This window comes from Staurois parvus, unplaced genomic scaffold (assembly GCF_062004578.1).
Source record: "Staurois parvus isolate SC_StPar_1 unplaced genomic scaffold, SC_StPar_1.0 ptg000525l, whole genome shotgun sequence".
In the NCBI taxonomy this organism is placed as follows: domain Eukaryota; kingdom Metazoa; phylum Chordata; class Amphibia; order Anura; family Ranidae; genus Staurois; species Staurois parvus.
In genome coordinates, this window is record NW_028318321.1 from 3,528,162 (window position 1) to 3,550,737 (window position 22,576).

The window sequence follows — 22,576 nt, forward strand, 5'->3', positions numbered from 1 at the left end:
ACGGTAAGTATTTGATAGGAAATTTTCATATTTTTTTACCTCAATGCAGTCTATGCATTAAGGTAAAAAACCTTCTGGGTGCAGCTCCCCCTCAGGCCCCCCATTATACTTACCTGAGCCCCATCTCAATCATGCGATGTGCGTGAGAGCTCCTGGGTCTCTCTCTCCTCATTCTTTCACACAGCAGTGGAAGCCATTGGTTCCTGCTGCTGTCAGTCACAGTCAGTGAGTTGAGGAGGAGAGAGTGGGGGGCAAAACTGAGACATACCCTGTGTGTGAATAGACAATGTCCATTCACGGAAGTGTTGCTCAGGAGTGAGCCTGCTCGAGTGCCCCCATAGCAAGAGGCTTTCTATTGGGGGCACTTGGCAGGGGAAAGGAGCCAAGACTGCTGGAGGGAGACCCAGAAGAAGAGGATCAGGGTTGCTCTGTCCAAACCATTACATAGAGCAAGTAAGTATAAAACAAATTTTCTAATTAGAACCTTTAGAATCACTTTAACTTTGTGCAAAGATAATAATAATGTAATGACTATTTTCAAAATGGAGAAACCTCAAATTGTGGTAAGCAGATCCTTTACATTGGGCATAATCATGTGAAGGTTATGTGATGCAGGAAGTGATGCAGAAGGGGACTTTTGCAGGTAGAAAGGGTGTGAATGAAGGGTAGACAAGGTGTGGGAGAAGGGAAATGAGAAAACTGTAGGCACTCCCCAGATTAAAGGAACTCTGTGTCGAAACCTGAAGGATAGAACTGCTTGTACTATGGATATCAGATTGCTGTGTATTTATGTATTCATTGTATCCAAGGTTTTGAAATCAATTGAGTAAATGTAGACCTTGTTTTAGCAATGTTAAGGGTTGGACTCCTGCAGACTTTGATTATAGTTGGTTTGCTGCTGTAAGGATATGTTGCATTAGTTTAAATTGAGATTTATGGAATTTGGGGGGTTTAGGATTAAATGGTGTTTTGCACTTGGGGTGACATTGCAGGTACCAGCAGTTCAGTTTACTGTGCATATGGAAAATCCAGTTCCAAAACTGGTGGGCAACTGGACAGCATCGCCAGGTGTTTAAGAACGTACCTATTTGTCCATTTGCTCATAAGTTATTGCTATAAATGTGCAGACACCCCTGACAATGTTATAGTAACCATACCCTTTTTGTGAGTATTTGTGTGTGAAGGGTTACTGTTATGGAGCCTGTAAGATCTTAAACTTTTCAATGGCAATAGCTACACTTTTAGAGCTGAACTTGGGTTCTTTTGAGGATATAAATAATATTAGTTAGTAGGAATTGATTAAAACTCCTTGTCAGTTAAATTTTTGCTGTCTGGTTTGAACCAAATGTAGATTTTCTTTTACTTCCTGTCTAGCAAATGTAACAGTTTTCACTAGAACAGGTGATTTTGTTGAAATATGTACCCTCACCTCTTGTTCTGGAGACAACAAAGCTAACATTTTGGATTTCAAACCGCTTTTTCTCTCAATGACAAAAAAGGACACCAGAATAAAGGGGATTAGTTTCCCAAGCAGGGACACAGACGGCAATAAAAACAGACAGAGGTTCCAATTCTGTTTTATAAAAATGGTAATAACATTAACAAAGGTTTTTGGTATACATACGCAAAAATGAAATGAACAAGAAGATTACAAATATTTCCTGCATAACTACTGTGGTGCTCCAACCCACAGGTTATGCACAGGGCTGGATTTATATGTCCTGCCCCCCTCCCTCCCCCACACACACACGCACAATCCTCCCCTTCCCGCCCATACACTGATTTTTTTCTGTTCAGATTCCTTTATTCAGGTCTGAAATAAAAAAAGATAAACTAGTTCACGGCAGTGTTTCAGTTAGTGTCAGTCAGTATTAATGTTAGTATCAGTGATCATCAGGAGAAGGGAAATGTATTTTATGGGATTTTTTTTGGTGGTGGGTTACGTGGCACAAAAATATACAGCTAAAGTTTAAAAAACTATTTTTGTTATTATTTTGGGATAGTTTTCATCATTTACCACCAAATGAAAGCCCAACGTGTCCTGAAAAAAACAAGGTATAATCAGGGTTTTTAATATGAAAATAGGTACAGGTACTCCCCCTTTCTGAATCACCCCTTGTCTCTGTGTTTTGTCACATCTGACTTACTCATACCATGAGTGATAGACTCATGGTATGAGTAAGACCCCTATGTGTAAGTCAGATATGACGAAACACGTCAGAGCGAGGCTGAAGTGGTGCTCCCGGAATCGGAAGTGAAGCGGGAACGTCAGAGATGGAGTTTCCAGTGGTGGTGAGAGCACTGGCTCGGTTTACACTAATATGCACACCTAGTGCAGCATCTTTGGGCGTTTTATTTTTATTTATCCTGTAAGTGGCAGTCTATTTGTGGCAATAAAGTATTGTGTTTTGTACTGCACCATTGGGGCTTTTCTCATTTTCTCTTACATGGTCATTTGGTCCGAGGAGGGGGAGGCTCCCCTGTCACTATAAGTGCCACTATTTTTGGATTCTCAATATTTACGAATCATATTGGGGATAGGCAATTATAAAGTTTGGAGGAGATGATTGATACTGGCACTGATTGATCCGTCAGCCCACCGGGAGAAACTGAACCTCTTTAGCCTACCACGAGAGTGGGGTGCAATATTTTCTGGTGAGTATATACCCGATAGGGGGAACAGCATTTTCTGTCTTCACGTGGTGATTTAGATTGAAGATTTGGAAGAATCCCTTGGTGGATAAGAAATAGCTTTCATACTTTCTTTGAACTACACACTCAGCTTTCACAGTTTTTTCACTGATATATTTATGTGCTACTGAATCACTTCTTTTGAGTGTTCATTTATGTGTTTTGTTTGATATTTTTGAAGTAGCAGCATTGTGGTAGTTATCCATTTATGTGTGTATTTATACATATTTGATTTCATTTTCACATATTCAGCGCAGTTTTTACACTCTTTTTTATATAAGAATACTCTGTTCTCAGTGTTTGTTTTGCCCTTGGATGGCACAGTAGGTTTGTTTATAAGGTGAAATTCCTGTGTCCTAGCACCAAAGAGTCTGAGCAACCCAGGCCACCAACATCCTAGCAAATGGGGGAAGGGAAAAAATTTAAAAAATAGCTACTTCAGGGGGCATTCACCCAGGCACAGCCCTTACTCATTCAGGGTCACTCATAAACCCGTAATTCCAAGGTTTATGTGCAGCTTGCAGCTCAAGTGTAAGAATTCTGTGTAATAGGGGCATTTTTTTCAGATATGTAGTACTGTTTGTTTTGTGTAATAGAGTGGGGCTCCTGAAGTTACCTTACAGGCCTTTGGGATGGTTGGCAACAGAAATTGTGTGTCTGGCAGTGACACATGGCAGGAATTTCTATAACCACTTTTTACTGTTATGTTTTGACAACTGCAGTGTCAGTAGAATACAATCAATATTCTGTGACTTGCCTGCCCCTTTTATGGTTTCTCACCCTACTTTGTGACTGTGCAAAATGTTCCCTTTTTATCTGGAGTGTACCTTTAAGCTACTGCAACACCCTAGCACTGACAAAAAGCAAATATTAAACTTGGAACAGCATACACACAGGATGAAGCAGCAAAAAGAATATATTAATGCCTCAAGTATTATACAAGGTGAAAATCTGACAGTTAAGCACTGACAAGGAATCCCTAGAGAATCGCTTTGTCAGATTTCCCCACATCTATCTCAAGAACATTCAATATTTTATTTTTTATTTCCTGACACGCATCTATGTCCAGCACTTTCCAGTCTGGACTCTCCTTAAGATAATTGTAAAGGTATACATGTCTTCTGTATTATATGATCTGCAAGCGATGACAAAAAAAGGCAGATACATTTGTGAATGCTCATAAAGTTAAATGAACCCATGTGAAATTATTTTAACTTCACAGAAAACATTGGGTGATGTTCTTCTGAAAATGTACATAGTGTTAGTATGTGATGACTGTAACTGGCTGGAAACCATTGAAGACACTTTTGCTCCATGGTTTAAATCAATGTTGCTTGGCTCCATTCCTCAAGCTTGAATAAAAAAGAGTGTTTCATTTTTTAAAACAAAACATACATGTAAAGTGGGATTTAGATTGTCATGGATGGAGAGGAGGCTTGAAGAAAAAAGTGAGACAAGGAGAGAAGACGATAAAAAGGAATTGCTATCTTGTAGGTGACCTTAGCTGCAACCCATGGCTGAACCTCAGCTAGTGGCCTGCAGTAATACAAGTCAGCTTGGGGCAATATTATTTAGCCAGTTTCCGATCTCAGTGTCTGCCACACTTGCGTTAATGGCAGGTTTGAAATACCACCCCCCAATTCGTAACATCTTTTTACATCTAGATCACACTCTCTCACTGGGCCCTACATTCTCCATATGGTTTTAGGTTATGGATCAGGAGGTCCAACCATACGCCTGGGACAGATGAAACATTGGGGGGGCTCAGGTCCACGCCATGTGTTCCCGTGTGGGATCTTCTCTCATGGCTAAGAGGGTGATCTCTAATGTTAACAAGCTCCAAGGCTGATCAGGTTTGCACTAATTACTTCAGGTTATGCTCCCTTGGTATTGACTGGGCTTTAAAAATTACACTCCCATCTAGGTTTCCTCGCTGATTACCAGAATAGCATATTATGAGTTTACCTTGCTGTTATCTGACTGCCAGCAGCATTGCAGCAATCACACCCACTTTACATGCTAAGACTTTGTGTATGCACTCGGAGGCCTTTCTCATTTTCAGCTTTACTAGAAACAAACGTTAGTTATAAACATATAGCACATAACTTGAACAGCACTTGAAGTAGGCACAGTGCCAGAGATATTGCTTAAAGTGGTCGTAAACCTCAAACAGGAAATATGAGCAAGGTGTTTCCTTCTATAGTGTGTACTTGTCTCAAGAGCACTAAGTGTCATTTTATCTACTGCTTCATTCCTCTGCTATAGGCATAAGTCATTCCTGACTCCAAGAGAAAATGGTAACAGGAAAGGGACCTCCAGCAGAATGACAGTCTCAGCTCTGATTCTGTAAGCTGTGTAAAAGGGGGGAGGGGGTGTTCCTTCCTTCCAATCAGCTCTCAGAACTCTCCTCACTGAGCTCTGCAGTGTGTAATTTCAGCTCTCCACCCCCTTTTTCTGACAGCTCAGACAAGCTTTATAAATTCAGCACTTTGAGGAGAGAAGAGTACCAATAAACAGGTACAACATACTGTACATAGGAGAATTTGTTTCATCTCTGTGTTTCACCTGAGGCCATTTACTTCATTGAGGATATGTAAGGGTCTACAGCCACTTTAACTCAGTTCCATACATGTGGCAGGATTATAGTCCTTCAAAGTGGTTGACAGTCCATTTGTAAGAGAAACAAGTGTCCATGAGAATGGTAGGAACTGTCCCAGGCATATAGTAAAGTGCCAGGTTCATACTTGTAAAATGCTTACAATACTGTTTCCATTGTAGGTGTGCCAAGAGGAGTGTTGCAGTACTCACATTACTGGTGCGACCTCTCAAAGAGGATATCCATTCTCACTTTTCCAACTACATGCCTGATGCCACAATACCAAATGGGGAATGTGTACACATACATCCTCTCAGGACTATAGCTTTAATCTGCTTCCTCTAAGGTCCCATGAAGAAAAACCTTCCTGAGTAGTTGGGATGCAGAAACTCTCCCTGGAAGCAGCGGCCATGTGCATTCCTCTATGCTGCTACATGATAATGCTGCATCTCTGCTTTCTTCCCATGTGAGAACCCCCCCATTAAATGGTGGGCACGTGATATACAGTATATATCACTGCCACACCAAAACGGCCTCTCAATCTCCCAATCACAAGCACTGGCCTCCCCAGCATGGCTGCCCAGAGCACATAACAGCTGTCCAATGAGTTCCTGCCAGCCTGATGGGACAGTTTGGGGTTTATTTACTAAAGCTGGAGAAAACAAAATCTAGTGCAACTCTGCATAGCAACCAATTGGTTTCCAGATATTATTTCCAAAGCTTAATTGAACAAGCTAAAATTAGAAGCTGATTAGCTACCATGCATAGCTGCACCAGATTCTGAGAGCAGAAACCCCAGTGTTTTCTTCAGGTAAGTGGGAAGACCAGCATGCAGATCAGAAACAAGAGAACACAAAATCTTTCTGTCTGGACGAGGAAAACAACAGGAAACAAAACAAACACAAGCACACAAGGTACCAACCACCATATTGTAAAAGACCCACAATCCTAGTACTTCCACTCAGTAAATTCTGTACCTTAACAGATTTATACACATATTCACAACACAGAGACATCAGTTAAAGGATTATTTAAAGCACACACTTTAAAGACTTAGTGCAAATATACATAAACTAGCATGCTGTCTCTTAAGATTCATGCATACTTTAAAACAATCACAAGTAAAACAACTTACAAAGAGGCAGGTATACAAACAAAACAGTTCTTAAAAAGAAAGGGAAAAAACATTAAAGGAAGATTACCTAGGCAGTTACTACTATAAATCATGCATCAAATAATTTGACAGATTCAGTCTTCCCAGCCTGGTGCAGGTCTACAATGTTGTTTCTGGTGTCCTTCGACAGCTCTTTGGTCTTCACCATAGTGGAGTTTGGAGTGTGACTGTTTGAGGTTGTGGACAGGTGACTTTTATACTGATAACAAGTTCAAACAGGTGCCATTGATACAGGTAATGAGTGCAGGACAGAGGAGCCTCTTAAAGAAGAAGGTACAGGTCTGTGAGAGCCAGAAATCTTGCTTGTTTGTAGGTGACCAAATACTTATTTTCCACCATAATTTGCGAAAAAATTCTTTCCAAATCAGCCAATGTGATTGTCTGGATTTTTTTTCTCATTTTGTCTCTCATTGTTGAGGTCTACCTATGATGCCAATTACAGGCCTCTCATCTTTTTAAGTGGGAGAACTTGCACAATTGGTGGCTGACTAAATACTTTTTTGCCCCACTGTGTATATATATATATATATATATATATATATACACACACCGGTATATATGTATATATATATATTTATTTATTTAATATATTTAATACAATAATAAAAAATACAGAGTAGCAAGTATTTAAAAATGTAAAAAAGTTACACTGAATGAAAAATGATTTATAATTATTTTTATTAATTAATATTGTTAATAATAATAATATTGTTATTTATTATTTTTATTTTAAAAAACACTGAAAAATTACAAAAAATGTGTTTAGTAAAAAATTACAATATACTTTCGCTTTAAGAAGCCTATCTTCACAGAATGGGAACATCCAGAGCAGGTTTTCTGTAATTCGCTAGGATTAAATTTTTCAGAAATGTTTAAGGATATAAGTACCAGTGCATGCAAGGAAAATGAAACTAGTATGGAATATGGTACTTTTTTTTGTGCAAACACAGTGAATGGGCAAATATCTCTTCATCCAATGTAGATAATAAGTGTGGAGACCCTAAACTGATAGTTTGAAAATTTGCACTTAATATGTTACAATATATTTTGAATATTAAATTAATCAATCTTGTAAAAATTATTTCATAATATGTTTATGAAGAAATTACCATCAAAAGGCTGTGCAGATGTTAGATTTCTGTGAAGAAACAAAATACCTTCCTCTCACTAGTTCATCTTGATGACCTTTTTGTCATGACTCTCTCCTGCAGTGAAGTGAGGCATGGCAGGAAGAAACAGTAAGGGTTATTTACTAAAACTGGTGAATGCAAATTCTGGTGCAACTCTTCATAGAAACCAGCTTCCAGGTTTTATTGTCAAGGCATACAAGCTGAAATTAGAAGCTGACTGGCTACTATGCACAGCTGCACCAGATTCTGAGTGCACCAGTTTTAGTAAATATCCTCCAGTGAGCTCTATGAAGAACTATGGAGATCGGCTCTTCCATATATGCTAGTTTCCCTGTGGACTTTAAGAGACCAGATTTCCAGACTGGAGCAGCATTCAGACATGTGGGTAGCAAGAGACACAAATATTCTATTCATTCTTCACAGGTATGTGCTTACTTATGGGTTTTTAATCATGTGACAGGTTCTCTTTAAAAGACTGCCTGCATTTTTGCTGGATAGATATAACAGCTGCATTAGTGGAGAATTCAATATGGCTGTCAACATTTGACTATTTCTTTTGACATCACACTATTCAGAAAGCTTATCATTCTATAGTTTGTTTTACTTTCACAACCTTAAATGTCTTTATTACCTAACAGCAAGACACAAAGAAACATCATATGTCCTGTAATGTGGTTTCCCCTTTTGTTAACCTTGAAATAACCTGCCGCATTGTCAAGAATGATTTTTGTCACATCTCAACATGGCCACTGCTTTAGGTACCAGAAAGCAGCCATCTGAAAAGGCCAGGCTAGAATTGGTGGAAAGGTGTGACTACCACGTAAATTCTGAATCATTATTGTTATTTATTCTGCATTTCATATTCAATGGTAAACTGAAGTGAATGTCAATTGATGCTTTGCTTGTTGTTCATTTACAATCGGCTGTATGCCTGATAATTAATTGCTGTGTCTACATTTCTGTCTCCAGAGATCTGAGGAATAACTTGATTAGCACCATCGAGCCGGGGGCCTTTTATGGACTTTCTGAACTGAGGCGTCTGTAAGTATTAATTCTGTTTGAATTACTTTGTAAATTGTGTTCACATCGACATTTTACCACAGGGAACAGCAATATGTCACCAAGCAATAACAGTGGATCCTGGCACTGGGTATAAACCATTACAGTGATTTTTAGATGTGTATAGATGTACTACAATGATTTCATCTCCTTTCAGGATGTTAAACACTAAATGGAAATGTTTTATTATTCCCTAATGACAATCTACTTTTCACTGTAATTATGCATGGCATTGGTGTGGCCATGTTGACTGATTAGGATGCATAGTTTCATGTTCATAAGCTTAAAATGATTTGTGTGGACAATAACACTGCTGCTACTTTTCAACATATTTTCTTTATTTTACCTTCCTTTTGCTTTTAAAATATAGTATATGGTAACCAAATCAGTACAATCTCATATACTGTAAGCTTTAGTATGCTAATATAATCTCAATAGTCTTTTTCAATCTTTTTAAATCTGCAACTTTTAATAAAGCAGGATTGTAGCATGAGTGAGTGGCAGAGCTCCTGCCATAATGTGCAAGTTTGCATATCAAGAATTCACATTATAGTAGACTTAAGTGTGGATTTGCCCTCCTGAAGAACTCACAGTTCCACTGCCCCTGATGCTGCTCCATTGCCAATTCTGTCATCTTCTCCAATTTTTCCACATCTGGTGTCTTCTCTCCTTAGCCATTGTGCAGCCATTGATGATGTTAATCCTACATGAATTGCATCTTTACTATCTTGGCACCCTGCTTTACTTTCAGCCACTTACAGCATGTGCTGTAAGCAGTGAACATAGTAAAAAATGCTATTTGCCAGGAGAAAGGGGAAGGAGTTTTTTTTTCCTGGGCAGAGGAGATGTGCAAAGTCTCCTTTCCTATAAAAACACTACCTAATATCAAGTATTTAAGTGCATTTGTGTCCAGACTATGGTCATTAACCGCCTCCCGACCACCCTATAGCATATATACTGCTACAGGGTGGCACAGGTGCGCATAATCACATATATATATATATATATATATAATTTTGCATGTCCGGGTAGGGGGTGCGCCCTACCCACGCCACCATTTGCGGCTGTAAATCAGCGGGTCCTGGCTGGTGATTACTCGCCGGCGCCCAGTGATTGCCGAGCATCTCCGACGGGGAGGAGAACTGTTTGTAAAGAAAACAGTTCTCCTCCCTGTCAGCTCATGCACACTGCTTTGGATGGCTGTGCACAGCACAGCCATGCAAAGCAGTGTGATTACAGTGAAGCACACTGACACAGCTTGTAATGAAACAGCACACAGATAACCGTTTGATCGTCCCAGATGTTAACCCCTTTCTGCCCAGTGCCATTAGTACAGTGTCAGTGCTTTTTTTTAGCACTGATCATTGTACTGTTGTCACTAAGGATGTCAGTGACACCAAGTCAGTTCCCCCCAGTGTCAGAATGCCCGCCGCTGTCCCGCTATAAGTAGCTGATCACCGCCATTACTAGTAAAATAAAAAAAAATTAAAAATTCCAGTATCTATACCGCCAATTGTAAACACTATCACTTTCGCATAAACCAATTAATTTACATGTATTTGGAATTTTTTTAGCAAAGACATGTAGCAGAATACATTTTGGCTTAAATTTATTACGAAATTTGATTTTTAATTTTTTTTACTGGACATGTTTAATTGCAAAAAGTAAAATAAATTGTTTTTTTCTCAAAATTGTCGGACCTTTTTTTTTATAGTGCAAAAAATAAAAAAAAAGCACAGACGATCAAATACCACCAAAAGAAATCTCAATTTGTGGGAAAAAAAAGAACATAAATTTATTTTGGGTGCAGCATTGCATGACCGCTCAATTGTCAATTAAAGTAACACAGTGCCGTTACGTAAAAAATGGCCTGGTCAGGAAGGGGGATAAATCCTCAGGAGGGCAAGTGGTTAAAGTATCTGTATAAACTTAAAGCTGTTGTAATAATAAATATGTTATATTTTCCTGCACTGTGCAATGGTATTGCAGAGAGCGGTCCCAAACCTCCCCTTTCTGTGGTCCCTCACCATCACTCTTGACTCCTCCTTCTCTTGGTGTGCCACCATAGGAAGCCGCATCCTTGTATGACACGCCTCCGGTCTTGCTCTTGAGCCAGGCTGTGTGCGTCTATTGCCACACACAACACATCTCCTCACAGGGTTTAAATGACAGCAGCAGGAGCCAATGGCTCCTGCTGCCACCTCCATGTCCTGTGAGGAGAGAGAGAGGAAAACGGCACCACAGATGACCACAGTGCTAGATCAAAATAGGGCACAGGTAAATATACAGGAAGCTGAGGGGGCGATTCAACAGGTGGGACATTTTTTTACTTTAATGCAGGGAATAAGTTAACGTAAAAAATATCTTGCCTTTACAATCACTCTAACAAGCAGTAAAATGGCTTTAAAACAAGCCCTCACAAACCTCTCTAGCTGCTTGCACTGTGAAGTTGTTCCTTCTCAAAGATCTTTAAAGATCACAACAAAGAGCCAGATTTCAGTCAATTTTTGCAACTCTGGTTGTATTTTTTACCTTAAAAGACCAGCAGGCTGCCAAGCTATGTGCTCAATAGAAAATAGTTTCTTTAAATATTAATTTCTACATAGGGCAGGGAGGGCTTACTTACAATGTTTTTATTGCCCATTCAAAACTAGTAAATATTCAGGTTTACTTTAAGACTTAGTTCCACTTTAACCCCTTCCCACTGCATCTTGGTGGCCCTTTAAGTGGGTCTTAAGGGATAACTAAACCCAGGAACAAAAATATAATATATTGCATCTTACAGTCCTTTGATGTGGTCGCTGCATTAGTTTTCTTTTTTTTTCCAAGCTAAGAAAATTTGCATTTTGAAACTACCTGTTGATCTTTACAGAAATACAGTACCCTTGTCACTTCCTATGAGCTACACAGAATGATACCTTCCTTCCTAGCTATCTTCTGTAATCTATCAATTACCATGCCTCTCTTGTAATTGCAGTGGCAAGGTGCATCCAGCCATTGTCACTGCAGGAAATCACTGGCTGAATAACTGCAGCTGCCAACAGCCTGTCACGTGCCTGGGGGTGGAGCCTGACGTGGAGATGAATGCGTTCTCTTACACCTCCTGCTCTGTGCCTCTGGTAGAGCAGACAGGAGGCACGAGAGCCAGGAGTGGCACGAGTGCCTGGCAGGTCTGTGATGTCAACTTGCAGGTGAGTAGTCTGTATAACCAGGGTGCAGGCTAGCTGAAGATGCAGCGCAGTGGGAGCAGCAGCTGGGAGATACTGGCAGCAGAGTAGCAGGTACTCAGCAACTACAGATGACTGGTAGCGGATGACAGCCACATATTGGACAGATAGCAGGGTCAGGCAAGTCGGGTCAGGAACTAGCTGGTATATCAGAAACAGATGGTAGGCAGGTAGATAGTTGGGGTTCAGGCCAAGAGTCAGCAACGGTCAGGTATATAAGCAAGGGACCAGGTAAAGACATAATTCAAAGGCAAGCCAAAGTCAGTACAAGTGGAGTTTGTGTGAGGTCAAGACAGGTCAGGTCGGCCAACAAGATCAGGATACAGCAGATAGCAGATAACAGGACATAGTAGACCAAAAGTCAAAGACTCATAGTGCAGTGTGGTTTAAATAGCCTGCCTGGCACCAGTTTGGTGGTGTGCATGCACGCCTGCACACACATGTGCCCGCATGCGTGTATGCATGAACAGGTGCATGAAAACGGGCACAGCTGTTGGGCATTTGGCATTGGCGCATTAATGTGCATTCCTCGTTTTCCCTGACACTATCATTGCATTACACAGGCGCAGGGACCACAGCTATTCATGTATTACTGTCAATTCCAGCCATGGAGATCTGAAGATTCTTGCCACTGGAATTGGCAGCGAGTGTAATTGACCTAGTGAATGAAGGCCTCTGATTCATTTTGCACCTAGAACCTCTTTGAATAGCCCCGTGTTTTATTCCTATGCTTCAGGCTGAAAAAGAAAAAAAACTTTAATAAAATAAAAATTATTTAGATGCTAAGAATGAAATTTAATTTACCAAAGCTGAGCACTTTTGGCTCCATATCTCTCATTTCATCGAGAGAGCAATCTGAAAATCAGCGAGCATGACTATATATTTGTAGAGATTATTGTGATTGTATATTCACAGCTTACATGAAATCAAGCTGTTTATATGTTTTCAAATCATTAAACAGTAGACTGAACAGTCATTCGTGTTTAATTGTTTGGAGAGCACATTTTGTTCTTGCTTCTGAAACACTGTAGGCGTAACAAGTATCTGCAGTGATATATAGGTATTACAATTTACTTTTCCCTAGCCCGTAACCCAGTTATCCTCTGCTGAAGTAGCAGACAGCTGTGCCACAAATCACGCAATGATATTGCATTTAAGTTGATTTATATTGTCATTAACCAAACATTCATTGAAGCCATTCCAGTCCAGATTGGTAAAAATGTTTTAAAAAGCTTGAGCGTTTAAAGTTTAATAGCCTGTGTTCCGTTTTTCATATTGGGACATATAAACTAGAACTCTGCTCTAAATGAAATCTTTCAAATAGTTAGAGTTGTTTAGACCTTTAAATATATCCTTTTACCAATTTTGTCCCAGTTCTTCAAACTGGGAGGGTTACTAATATTCAGATTTTTAGACCTTCCTATAGTAAATTGTTGTGCATGGTCACCCTCATTTGGAGTTCTTTAGAAGCGTGCTGTTTTTATGGTTGACAACCATCTGGTTTTCAAAAGTAATGCCTTTTTCTCGTAACCACAGTGCAGTCTTTTAATTGCAAACCAGCCTCCTCTCCTGCATGAATGAAGTCTGTATGAACAAACTTAAAGAAAACTATGGTCATAGGATACACGTTTTAATTATATAACATAAGGATTATAATAGCAATACAACAATAGTTATATTTGACAATTGAATATACAGTCATACCTTGGTTTACAAATTTCATTCGCTTTGCGGGACTTTTTGTATAGTGAAAAATTTGTAAAACAGAAACGCCGTTTCCCATAGGAATGCATTGAAAGCCAACTAATCTGTTCAGGAGGTCAGAAAAAAGTAAATGCTACTAAAATACTGCATGGGTTATTTTATCAAGTCATGAGGCATTTTAGTAGTGACAACCATGTGTTAATGTTTCAGCTGCCAGCGGGGTTCCCCACTGACAGCTGAATGTAAAAGAATTGTCGGCAATTAAAAAATAAATGGCGTGGAGTCCCTCCTCCCATCCATACCAAGACTTTTGGGTCTGGTATGGATTTTGAAGGAAACGCCAAAATCTAAAAAAAAAATGGCGTGTGGTCCCCCCCCAATATCCATACCAGACCCTTATCTGAACATGCAGCCCGGAAGGTCAAGAAATGGGGGGGACGAGCAAGTGCCCCCCCTCGTGAACCATACCGTGGACATCATGATTGACGTTGGATACTACTACGGGGGACATTCATTTATTTTTTTAATTTATTTATTATGGTGCCGGTTTTTAAATGTAATTACCACTTTTTTTTCTTCACTTAGCTCAGAGATTCAGCTACCACTTTCCCCCCAGCTAAAAGAAATAAAGTTTCCTTTTAGTTTATTCCCCCAAGTTAAAATAAACAATGTTTCCTTTTAGTTTCTTAAAAGAAAAAAGTTTCCTTTAACTCCGGGGAAAGTGATAGCTAATTTTGTGAGCTATAGTGAAGAAAAAAAAAGCTGGCAGTTGCATTTAAAAATTGGCACTGACATACACTTCGTATTATGAAAAAAATTTGTAAACCAAGGCATTATTTTCAATGGATTTTCATTCGTAAACCGAAATTTAAGTTAACCAAGGTGTTTGTAAACACCTGTAAACTTAATCTCCTTTCATATTCTGAGTGCTACTTGTCTACTGGCCATCTCTTTCCACAACTTCCTGGATTCCCTGAATGCTTTGCAGCTTCTACTCTGCTGCTTATTTTCACTTTCATTGCTGTAATTCCTGTGTTGACTCCCCTTCATAAAACTTTCTGTAGTTCAGAAGGCAGGTTCTGTGAAATGTGTGGCACAGCAGTGCCTATTAACAGGGCAGTGATTATGTGTCACAGAATTCAAGGCAGTAAATGTCTGGAGAGCTTCAGAAACTAAGTTTACAAATGTCAAGTTTATTCAGATTAATAGGAGTAGGCTATTAACAATTGAAATACAATGTGGAAATGAATGCATTATTTTATATTTTGACCATACACTTTAAAGTGTACTTACAGCTAAAACTTTTCTTTAGTTGTGGATAATGCAAGAAAGGGGTAGAACACCTGTTACATTCGTATTGTTGTTTCTAAACTAGCTGGGTAGATTAATCCTCAATGTGTCCCAGTGACCAGTGACAAGAAGTGATTTGAAATCTAAGATTTTAGAGCTGTCACCTAATCAAAAGGTGATGATAAAGTTTCCAAAGCCATAACTGTCCTGGTGACAGCTGATAGGGAGGAGAATTCTGCTCACTGTAAAGATTTCCTTTCACTTTCTATTGCCTTTCTGGTGCAGAAAGAAATGAAACACCCCCATGGGACAGGAAAAATAAACTGATAGGGTTTAAACCATTCAATATTCTAGCCAAAACTACTTTGCTCTAATGACTGTACTGAATGTTTCTGATTTGGGAAAAATCTTGGCTTATTACAAACTCTCAATTTGTTCATCACTAGTCCTCACTCAACAGAAAAGGCTCTGCTGTAGGGTGAATTTCAAAGGTCCTCATTTTAAAGCCAATTCTCCATAGATTCCTTTTGTAAATCCACATTATGGTATGACCTTCCCCAAATTCTTCCTAGTGCATGGTTCATAGGATTAAAGAAAAAACCTCTATCCATCAATAGGAACATGTTCAGAGCTTTGTCTGCCATGTGATGAAAACTGGAGGATCTTCCTATTGTGCTCAGAAACCGTAATATATACCTTGTTTGGGGTTTAAACCCTGCTGTAATGCACCCAAAGCTAAATTAAAAATCATATTTTTTAACATTCTTGAGCTTAGTTTTGCTTTTTAGTTCAAATGATTGTTTTGTATAATTTATTCTTACACATTAAATCTAATTTACACTATCTGATATTACATTTAGAGATTAAATTACAAATTAAAATGTATGTTTTAGATTTAATCGTTTCACTGATTTAGCAGCAAACTTCTTATTCATTTAACTAACATACCTGTAAAATAAAATGCCAGATGCAAATGAAAATTCATAAAGAAGAAACTGTGTTGTAAATATAAAATGTTTCACATGAGCAGTCTTTTAGGAAATTGAAAAGCTTATTGTAGTGAACCTGTTGGCGTGAATTAATAATTACATCAATTTGCCATTTGGTTTGGATATGCTTACTATACTCAGGCTTATTCATTAATATAATTTAATGGAAAAAGCTTCATGTGGTGCCTATATCACAATACAAACCCCACAAATATTTACATCTCTATAACTATTAAAACAAACACAAAAAAACCTAAAGAGCCTTATGGAGTCCAAAAATAATAGCTAAATGCTTTTAATTGAATAATGATTAATTTACCTGATTCATTAGAATTGAAGTATTGCTTGAGTTTTCCACCTGCTGATGTCCCAATTCTGACTAGCAAGGGTTGCTACTTAACTTTTTCTGAAGTAACACAACCTAAATTTGGAGACTCTTCGATAATGAGTTTCCGAGATTGGGCTGCATCAGGCCAGGTTAAGAGCCCAATACAAGCTGTAGTTTCATTGTTACTAGACCATGCAGCCAGTGATGAAGCTTACCTGGTTTAATCTAATTCCCCAAGAGCAGGTGTGGGAATCCTGAAAGTAGGTTAATGCTACAGAGAGTCATTCTGCAGGGTGGACAAAAAAGGTTAACAGAGAGAAGTCATCTAGTGAGATTGGCAGAGTATCCAGTTTTTGCAGATATCCAATATTAATACTGTTCCCACTTAGAGTGAGACCTCAGTTAGCTTCAATGGATCTGCCTATTTTTATCATTTGTTAGAGATTTACCGGCAATTTTACCTAGTTGGTTGGCTAATGGTCATCAGCAATATGGTTGGCTGTGTGCGGTACAGTCAGGCGTTAAGTTAAGTCAACAATTTTGGTTCTTTCTTCTCTTTTCATTTTTTCCCCCTTGTTGCTGATTTCATTGTTTGTTGGTTTTTTCAACAGGTCTTATTTTTCTTCAGCTTCTCTTACTTGGTCCTTTTTCCATAATCTCTATTTTGCACATACATGTGCACATATTTCATTTAGCCCCTAGACATGCTGTCTACTTTCAGGCTATCTTTTTATGGATGGTTTATTCCCCACTCAAGTTACTTATCATAGAGCTGGTGAGCATATGTAAGTGACTCTTTGCTATTTTCCAGATTGCATTTTGTAACTGACCAAGCTTGTCATGACATGCTTAAGCACCACCTACCTTTACCTTTCAGTGAGTACTGACTATATATGGCCTTCGCACTCTAAGTTTAACCTTTGGTGTTGGTTACCCCTGGCAATAGTTCATATATTTCCAACTGTGCTCCTGTCCTCCTGTCCTTTGGCGGCATTCACCCTGATGGCTTTGGCCTTTTCATTATTTGATGTTCTACCCAGGGTCTGAATTGCTGTTCAACCACCAGATTGCATCTGTGGAGCTGCAGCCTTGATAACTAGGCTCTATAACAAATTGTGCTTTTGAATGCCAGTGCATGCACATAACACAATGTTGAAATGTAGCTAATAAAACTGAGCTCTATTGTTACAGGCAAATATTGCATATTACATAAAAGCCATAGTGTGTGTGTGTGTGTGTGTGTGTGTGTAAAGGGTTATTTGAAAACTGAATCTTAACTGGTCAAAAGATGATGTAGCCTGTCTAGAGAAAGTGTTTAATTCTCTTCTGCACAAATCATGTCTAGCAGGATTGCTGATGAACTGCTAGACTAGACAGTACATTGAAAATCGATAAATTAGGCTAATATTTATGCCATATGAAACAAGTGAGATTTGCTTTAATTAATTCTGGTTCTTTGCAGTGACCTCTCTAACAACAGGATTGGATGTCTGTCATCTGACATGTTCTCAGGACTTCACAACCTGCAAAAACTGTAAGTGTTCTTGTGTTGTGAAATTCTACTTATCTAGCTTGTTTCGCCATAATGGTATATGCTTAGAAATGCATTTCATCTAACAGTATTAAACATGCCAGATACAGACTACTGTAGATATACTGTATAACCTGTAACAGACAAAAAATATCTGGTTTTTCTGTTAGTGCTGTGGTGTGTCATTAAGGACCTAGGTTGAAAAATTATTATTTCAGGAAAAGTACTTCTAAACTTTATGTGTTAAAAAACTTCAGCGCAATACAATTCCTACAAAATAAATTGTGCAGCTAGCATATAATGTGTTCCCACATGTAAATCATAAATCAATATAGAAAATGCAGCGCAGCAATATAAACTCAAATGGTGCTCATAATAAAAACAGTGTGGACAAGACTTGTGTGTGTGACAGAAAATATGTGCTACATCCAATGTATTCTTCACACATACACATAAATCAGCATGGACTTGTACATATAAGTGTTAAATGAATATATACATAAACCAAACAAATTATATATAATGGTGAACTGTCCCTTTAAATCTCAGAAATCTTCATGTGTGTTTGTGCGATGTGTCTCCTATATATCGTGCTCCAAATACATCAGCAAAAATCTCCAAGCAAATGTTGAACCGTCCCATTAAATCTGCTGTACTCCGGGAAAATCAGTGTAATTACACTACTGCATACACATGTGCGGTGCTCCTGTGTCACCCTTTAGTGTACATCCACCTCTGACACACTATTGCGCTCAACTCCAAGTTTGACCCGTAATGCCAGGTCAACCTACGCTTTTCCCTTTAACTCGGGAGGGTATACTGGTACATACACCTTCACCACTGTCATCACTTTAAACTCTCCAGAATGCTCCACAGACATAGGAAAAATACTCCAGTACTAGTGTACTAATGTAATAGTGCCAATTAAAACCAACTTTATTAAAATGCTCAAAATAAACTCACATTTAAAAGTGTCCACCTGGGACACTACAGGGTAAGACTCACTAAACAGATAGTACAGGAATCCCTTTTCCAAAATGGTGGCACGTGCACTTTCGGTTTGTGGCTTGATGTCATCAGCGTACCCTACACGTTATGTCACGTCACGTGACTTCATCAGGAGTACTTCTAAACTTTCTCTTCATCATTAGTTGAGCAGGTGAAACACAGAAAGTGAGGTGTGTGCATCCCATACATGGAAGATTACTGAGTATGCATTTACACCTGTGCATACTGATGAAATCTCTGAAATTTGAGCAGCGGGTAGCCCTGTTCTTACCATCTAGTTTAACAAAAAGTCAATAATCGACCAAACTGGGTGAAAAATTCTTGGTCGAAAAATGACTTCGTCCTCTTAGATTCATTCACTGTTCAAATAGTCAGGTTGGAGATATAGTGCCTTGAAAAAGTATTCATAACCCTTGAAATTTTCCAAATTTTGTCGTGTTATGTGATAGACCAACACAAAGTGACACATAATTGTGAAGTGGAAGGAAAATGATAAATGGTTTTAAAATTTGCTTACAAATAAATATCTGAAAGTGTGGCGTGCATTTGTATTCAGCCCCCTGGAGTCAATACTTTGTAGAACCACCTTTCACTGCAATTACAGCTGCAAGTCTTTTTGGATGTGTCTCTACTAGCTTTGCACATCTAGAGAGTGAAATGTTTGCCCATTCTTCTTTGCAAAATAGCTCGAGTTCTGTCAGATTGGATGAGGAGCGTCTACGAACAGCAATTTTCAAGTCTTTCCACAGATTCTCAATTGGATTTAGGTCTGGACTTTAACTGGGCTATTCTAACACATGAATATGCTTTGATCCAAACAATTCCATTGTAGCTCTGGCTTTATGTTTTGGGTCATTGTTCTGCTGGAAGACGAACCTCTGCCCCAATCTCAAGTCTTTTGCAGACTCTAACAGGTTTTCTTCTAAGATTGTCCTGTATTTGGCTCCATTCATCTTCCCATCATCTCTGACCAGCTTCCCTGTCCCTGCTGAAGAAAAGCATCCCCACAATATGATGCTGCCACCACCATGTTTCATAGTGGGGATATTGTGATTGTTAGTTTTCTGCCACACATAGCATTTTGCATTTAGGCCAAAAAGTTACATTTTGGCCTTATCTGACCAGAGCACCTTCTTCCACATTTGCTGTGTCCCCCACATGGTTTCTCGCAAACTGCAAACGGGACTTCTTATGGCTTTCTTTCAACAATGACTTTCTTCTTGCCACTCTCTCATGAAGGCCAGATGTATGGAGTACATGACCAATAGTTGTCCTATGGACAGATTCTCCCACCTGAGCAGTGGATCTCTGCAGCCCCTCCAGAGTTACCATGGGCCCCTTGGCTGCTTCTCTGATAAATGCTCTCCTAGCCCGGTCTGTCAGTTTAGGTCAGTTTAGCAATGTCTTGGTAAGTTTGCAGTTGTGCTATACTCTTTCCATATTTGGACGTTAGATTGAACAGTGCTCCGTGAGATGTTCAAAGCTTGGGATTTTTTTTATAACCCTGCTTTAAGCTTCTCCACAAGTTTATCCCTGACCTGCCTGGTGTGTCCCTTGGCCTTCGTGATGCTGTTTGTTCTAAAACAGACCTCTGAAGGCTTCATAGAACAGCTGTATTTATACTGAGATTAAATTACACACAGGTGGACTCAATTTACTAATTAGGTACATTCTGAAGGCAATTGGTTCCACTAGATTTTAGTTAGGAGTATCAGAGTAAAGGGGGCTGAATACAAATGCACGTCACAGTTTATATATTAAATATTTATTTGTATAAAATTTTGAAAACCATTTATTATTTTCCTTCCACTTCACAATTATGTGCCACTTTGTGTTGGTCTATCACGTAAAATCCCAATAAAATACATTTACGTTTTTGGTTCTAACATGAGTAAATGTGGAATATGAATAATTTTTTTCAAGGCCCTGTTCCTCTGTCCATGCTATTTATCGTGGATGGAGGAATCTATTGATTTCTTCTTCTTCAGTCTGCTAAAAGTGCATGACTAGCTTTAGCTAAAACATTTGCAGTTTGAATGATTTCAAAACATTGTTCATGTAACTGAGGGTATTCAGAACTAAAGTTGAATTCCTCTTAAAAGTACATTTGTCTCTGCTTGAAAAACTCATCTCAAACTATCTCCCTTTGCATTTTAAATGTTTTAAAAAGACTTCACCTTGGTAATTATTTTGTAAAGCTGAAAATAGATGAGTCGAACTTCAACAGAAACCAGGTGAATTTCAATTAATCTATGGCCACTCCCTCTAGGGAGAAGCTGATCTAAAAATATAGCTGTGTGCAACCTCGTACTGCCTTCAAAATATCAATGAACAAAGATTTACAAGGCTGGGCCATGCACACATTCTCTTGGATGGGAAGATGTTACATCATCAAGCAGAACCTGCTTCCAAGACTTCTGTACATACTCCAAACATTGCCAGTCCACATTCCCCTTTCATATCCTAAAAATATCTAGTCTATCTGGAATAATTTCATATGGGTCGATAAGCCTGTTCGCAATAAATATTCTCTCTTTTGCAGATTAAAGACAGACGGCGGTATGGTGTTATCAGATGCTCATTTTTATTAAATGGGCATTTGACATGGGCACTTGATTGGTGCAAACACTTGAAATGTAAACAATGGGTAGTGATGGAGCAATCCATTCCCCCTACATCTCTGAAGGTGCTTCCTTGGAGCATTATGCTGCCAACTACTGTCCTGTGTAATCACCCTACCATCGCTCCCACGTGACAAACATGCAGTATAACTTTTAAATTCTTTGCCCCTCACTTCACCCTTCTCCTCTTTGCATGATACTGGGAAGCTGAAAAATTCCTGCCGAGTCTGCAGGGCACTACATTCAAGTCCTTATGCCAACAGGACTTGTACTCTGCACACCATCATTCATAATGGTTGGATGCTTCCTAAAAGTATTTTACTGGCCTCAGTTGCTTTCATTTATTTCAGTATTTCCACTTACCCAAATCATTACCTGATGTATCTTTGCACGCACATCCAAAGTCTACTTATAAACGGGCGTGTAGTCAAAGGTATTCACTTCGACATGCTCACTTCTTCAGGTACAAATTACTGCTAATTGAATCCTCTCATCTGACACACAGCTTAGGAGAGGTGGGAGAGGGACCTTCACATAGTATTGTCCTGTTCCAAAATCTTAACCTTATCCCACAAGTCATTAATCAGTAATAAGTACCAGGAATCGGGTTACAAATTTATGACAAGTTGGTATCGTACCTCCGTGACATTACACTGATTGTATCCTGTGGTATCAGATCATTGTTGGCATTATGATTCTGTGATAGAGGTACATATCTTCTGGTCATACCCTGCCCTTTAGCTTTTCTAGAAGCAAGTCCATGCAATTGAACAGAAATTTACGGACACCCAAGTACCATACACTCCAGCTTTCTTTCTTTTACATTATACCCTGATGCAGGTTAAGGTGTTCAAGAAATCTGTGGAGAGACACCTAGTAAATGCTCCTGCATAGCAGCTTTACGGAAATCTACAACAGTACCATCCCTGACACGATGGCTCCATAAGGTTGATGAGTTCTGAAGTATGGAGAGCCTTGAAGGGGACAGAAGAGAAATTTAATATGACATGGTTTTACTGGTTTGTGTATTCTTGTTGAATTTGAGCGCATTTTGGCTGGCCACTCGCCTCCACTATCTACAATATAAATAATGGGCAGCCTCTTCAGTATGGTTGAAAGTTGATGATCCTTACAGCCCCAATGTGGTAAGCATTGGCAGGGAGTGGGCTAGGCATGTGTCCTCCCCCCCCCCCCCAATTCACCACCCCCTTTTTTTCTCCCTCTTCTT

At 39.1% G+C, this 22,576-nt stretch overlaps 1 protein-coding gene across 1 annotated transcript in view; it reads left to right on the plus strand.

The window, feature by feature from the left end:
- Positions 1–22,576, plus strand: part of LOC149451697 (adhesion G protein-coupled receptor A3-like) — an 892,717-nt gene that overhangs the window by 146,855 nt on the left and 723,286 nt on the right. Inside the window, exons 3-4 of the mRNA XM_089690279.1 lie at positions 8,561–8,632; positions 17,651–17,722. Coding sequence (XP_089546405.1) covers positions 8,561–8,632; positions 17,651–17,722 — 144 coding nt within the window. The remainder of the gene's footprint in view (positions 1–8,560; positions 8,633–17,650; positions 17,723–22,576) is intronic.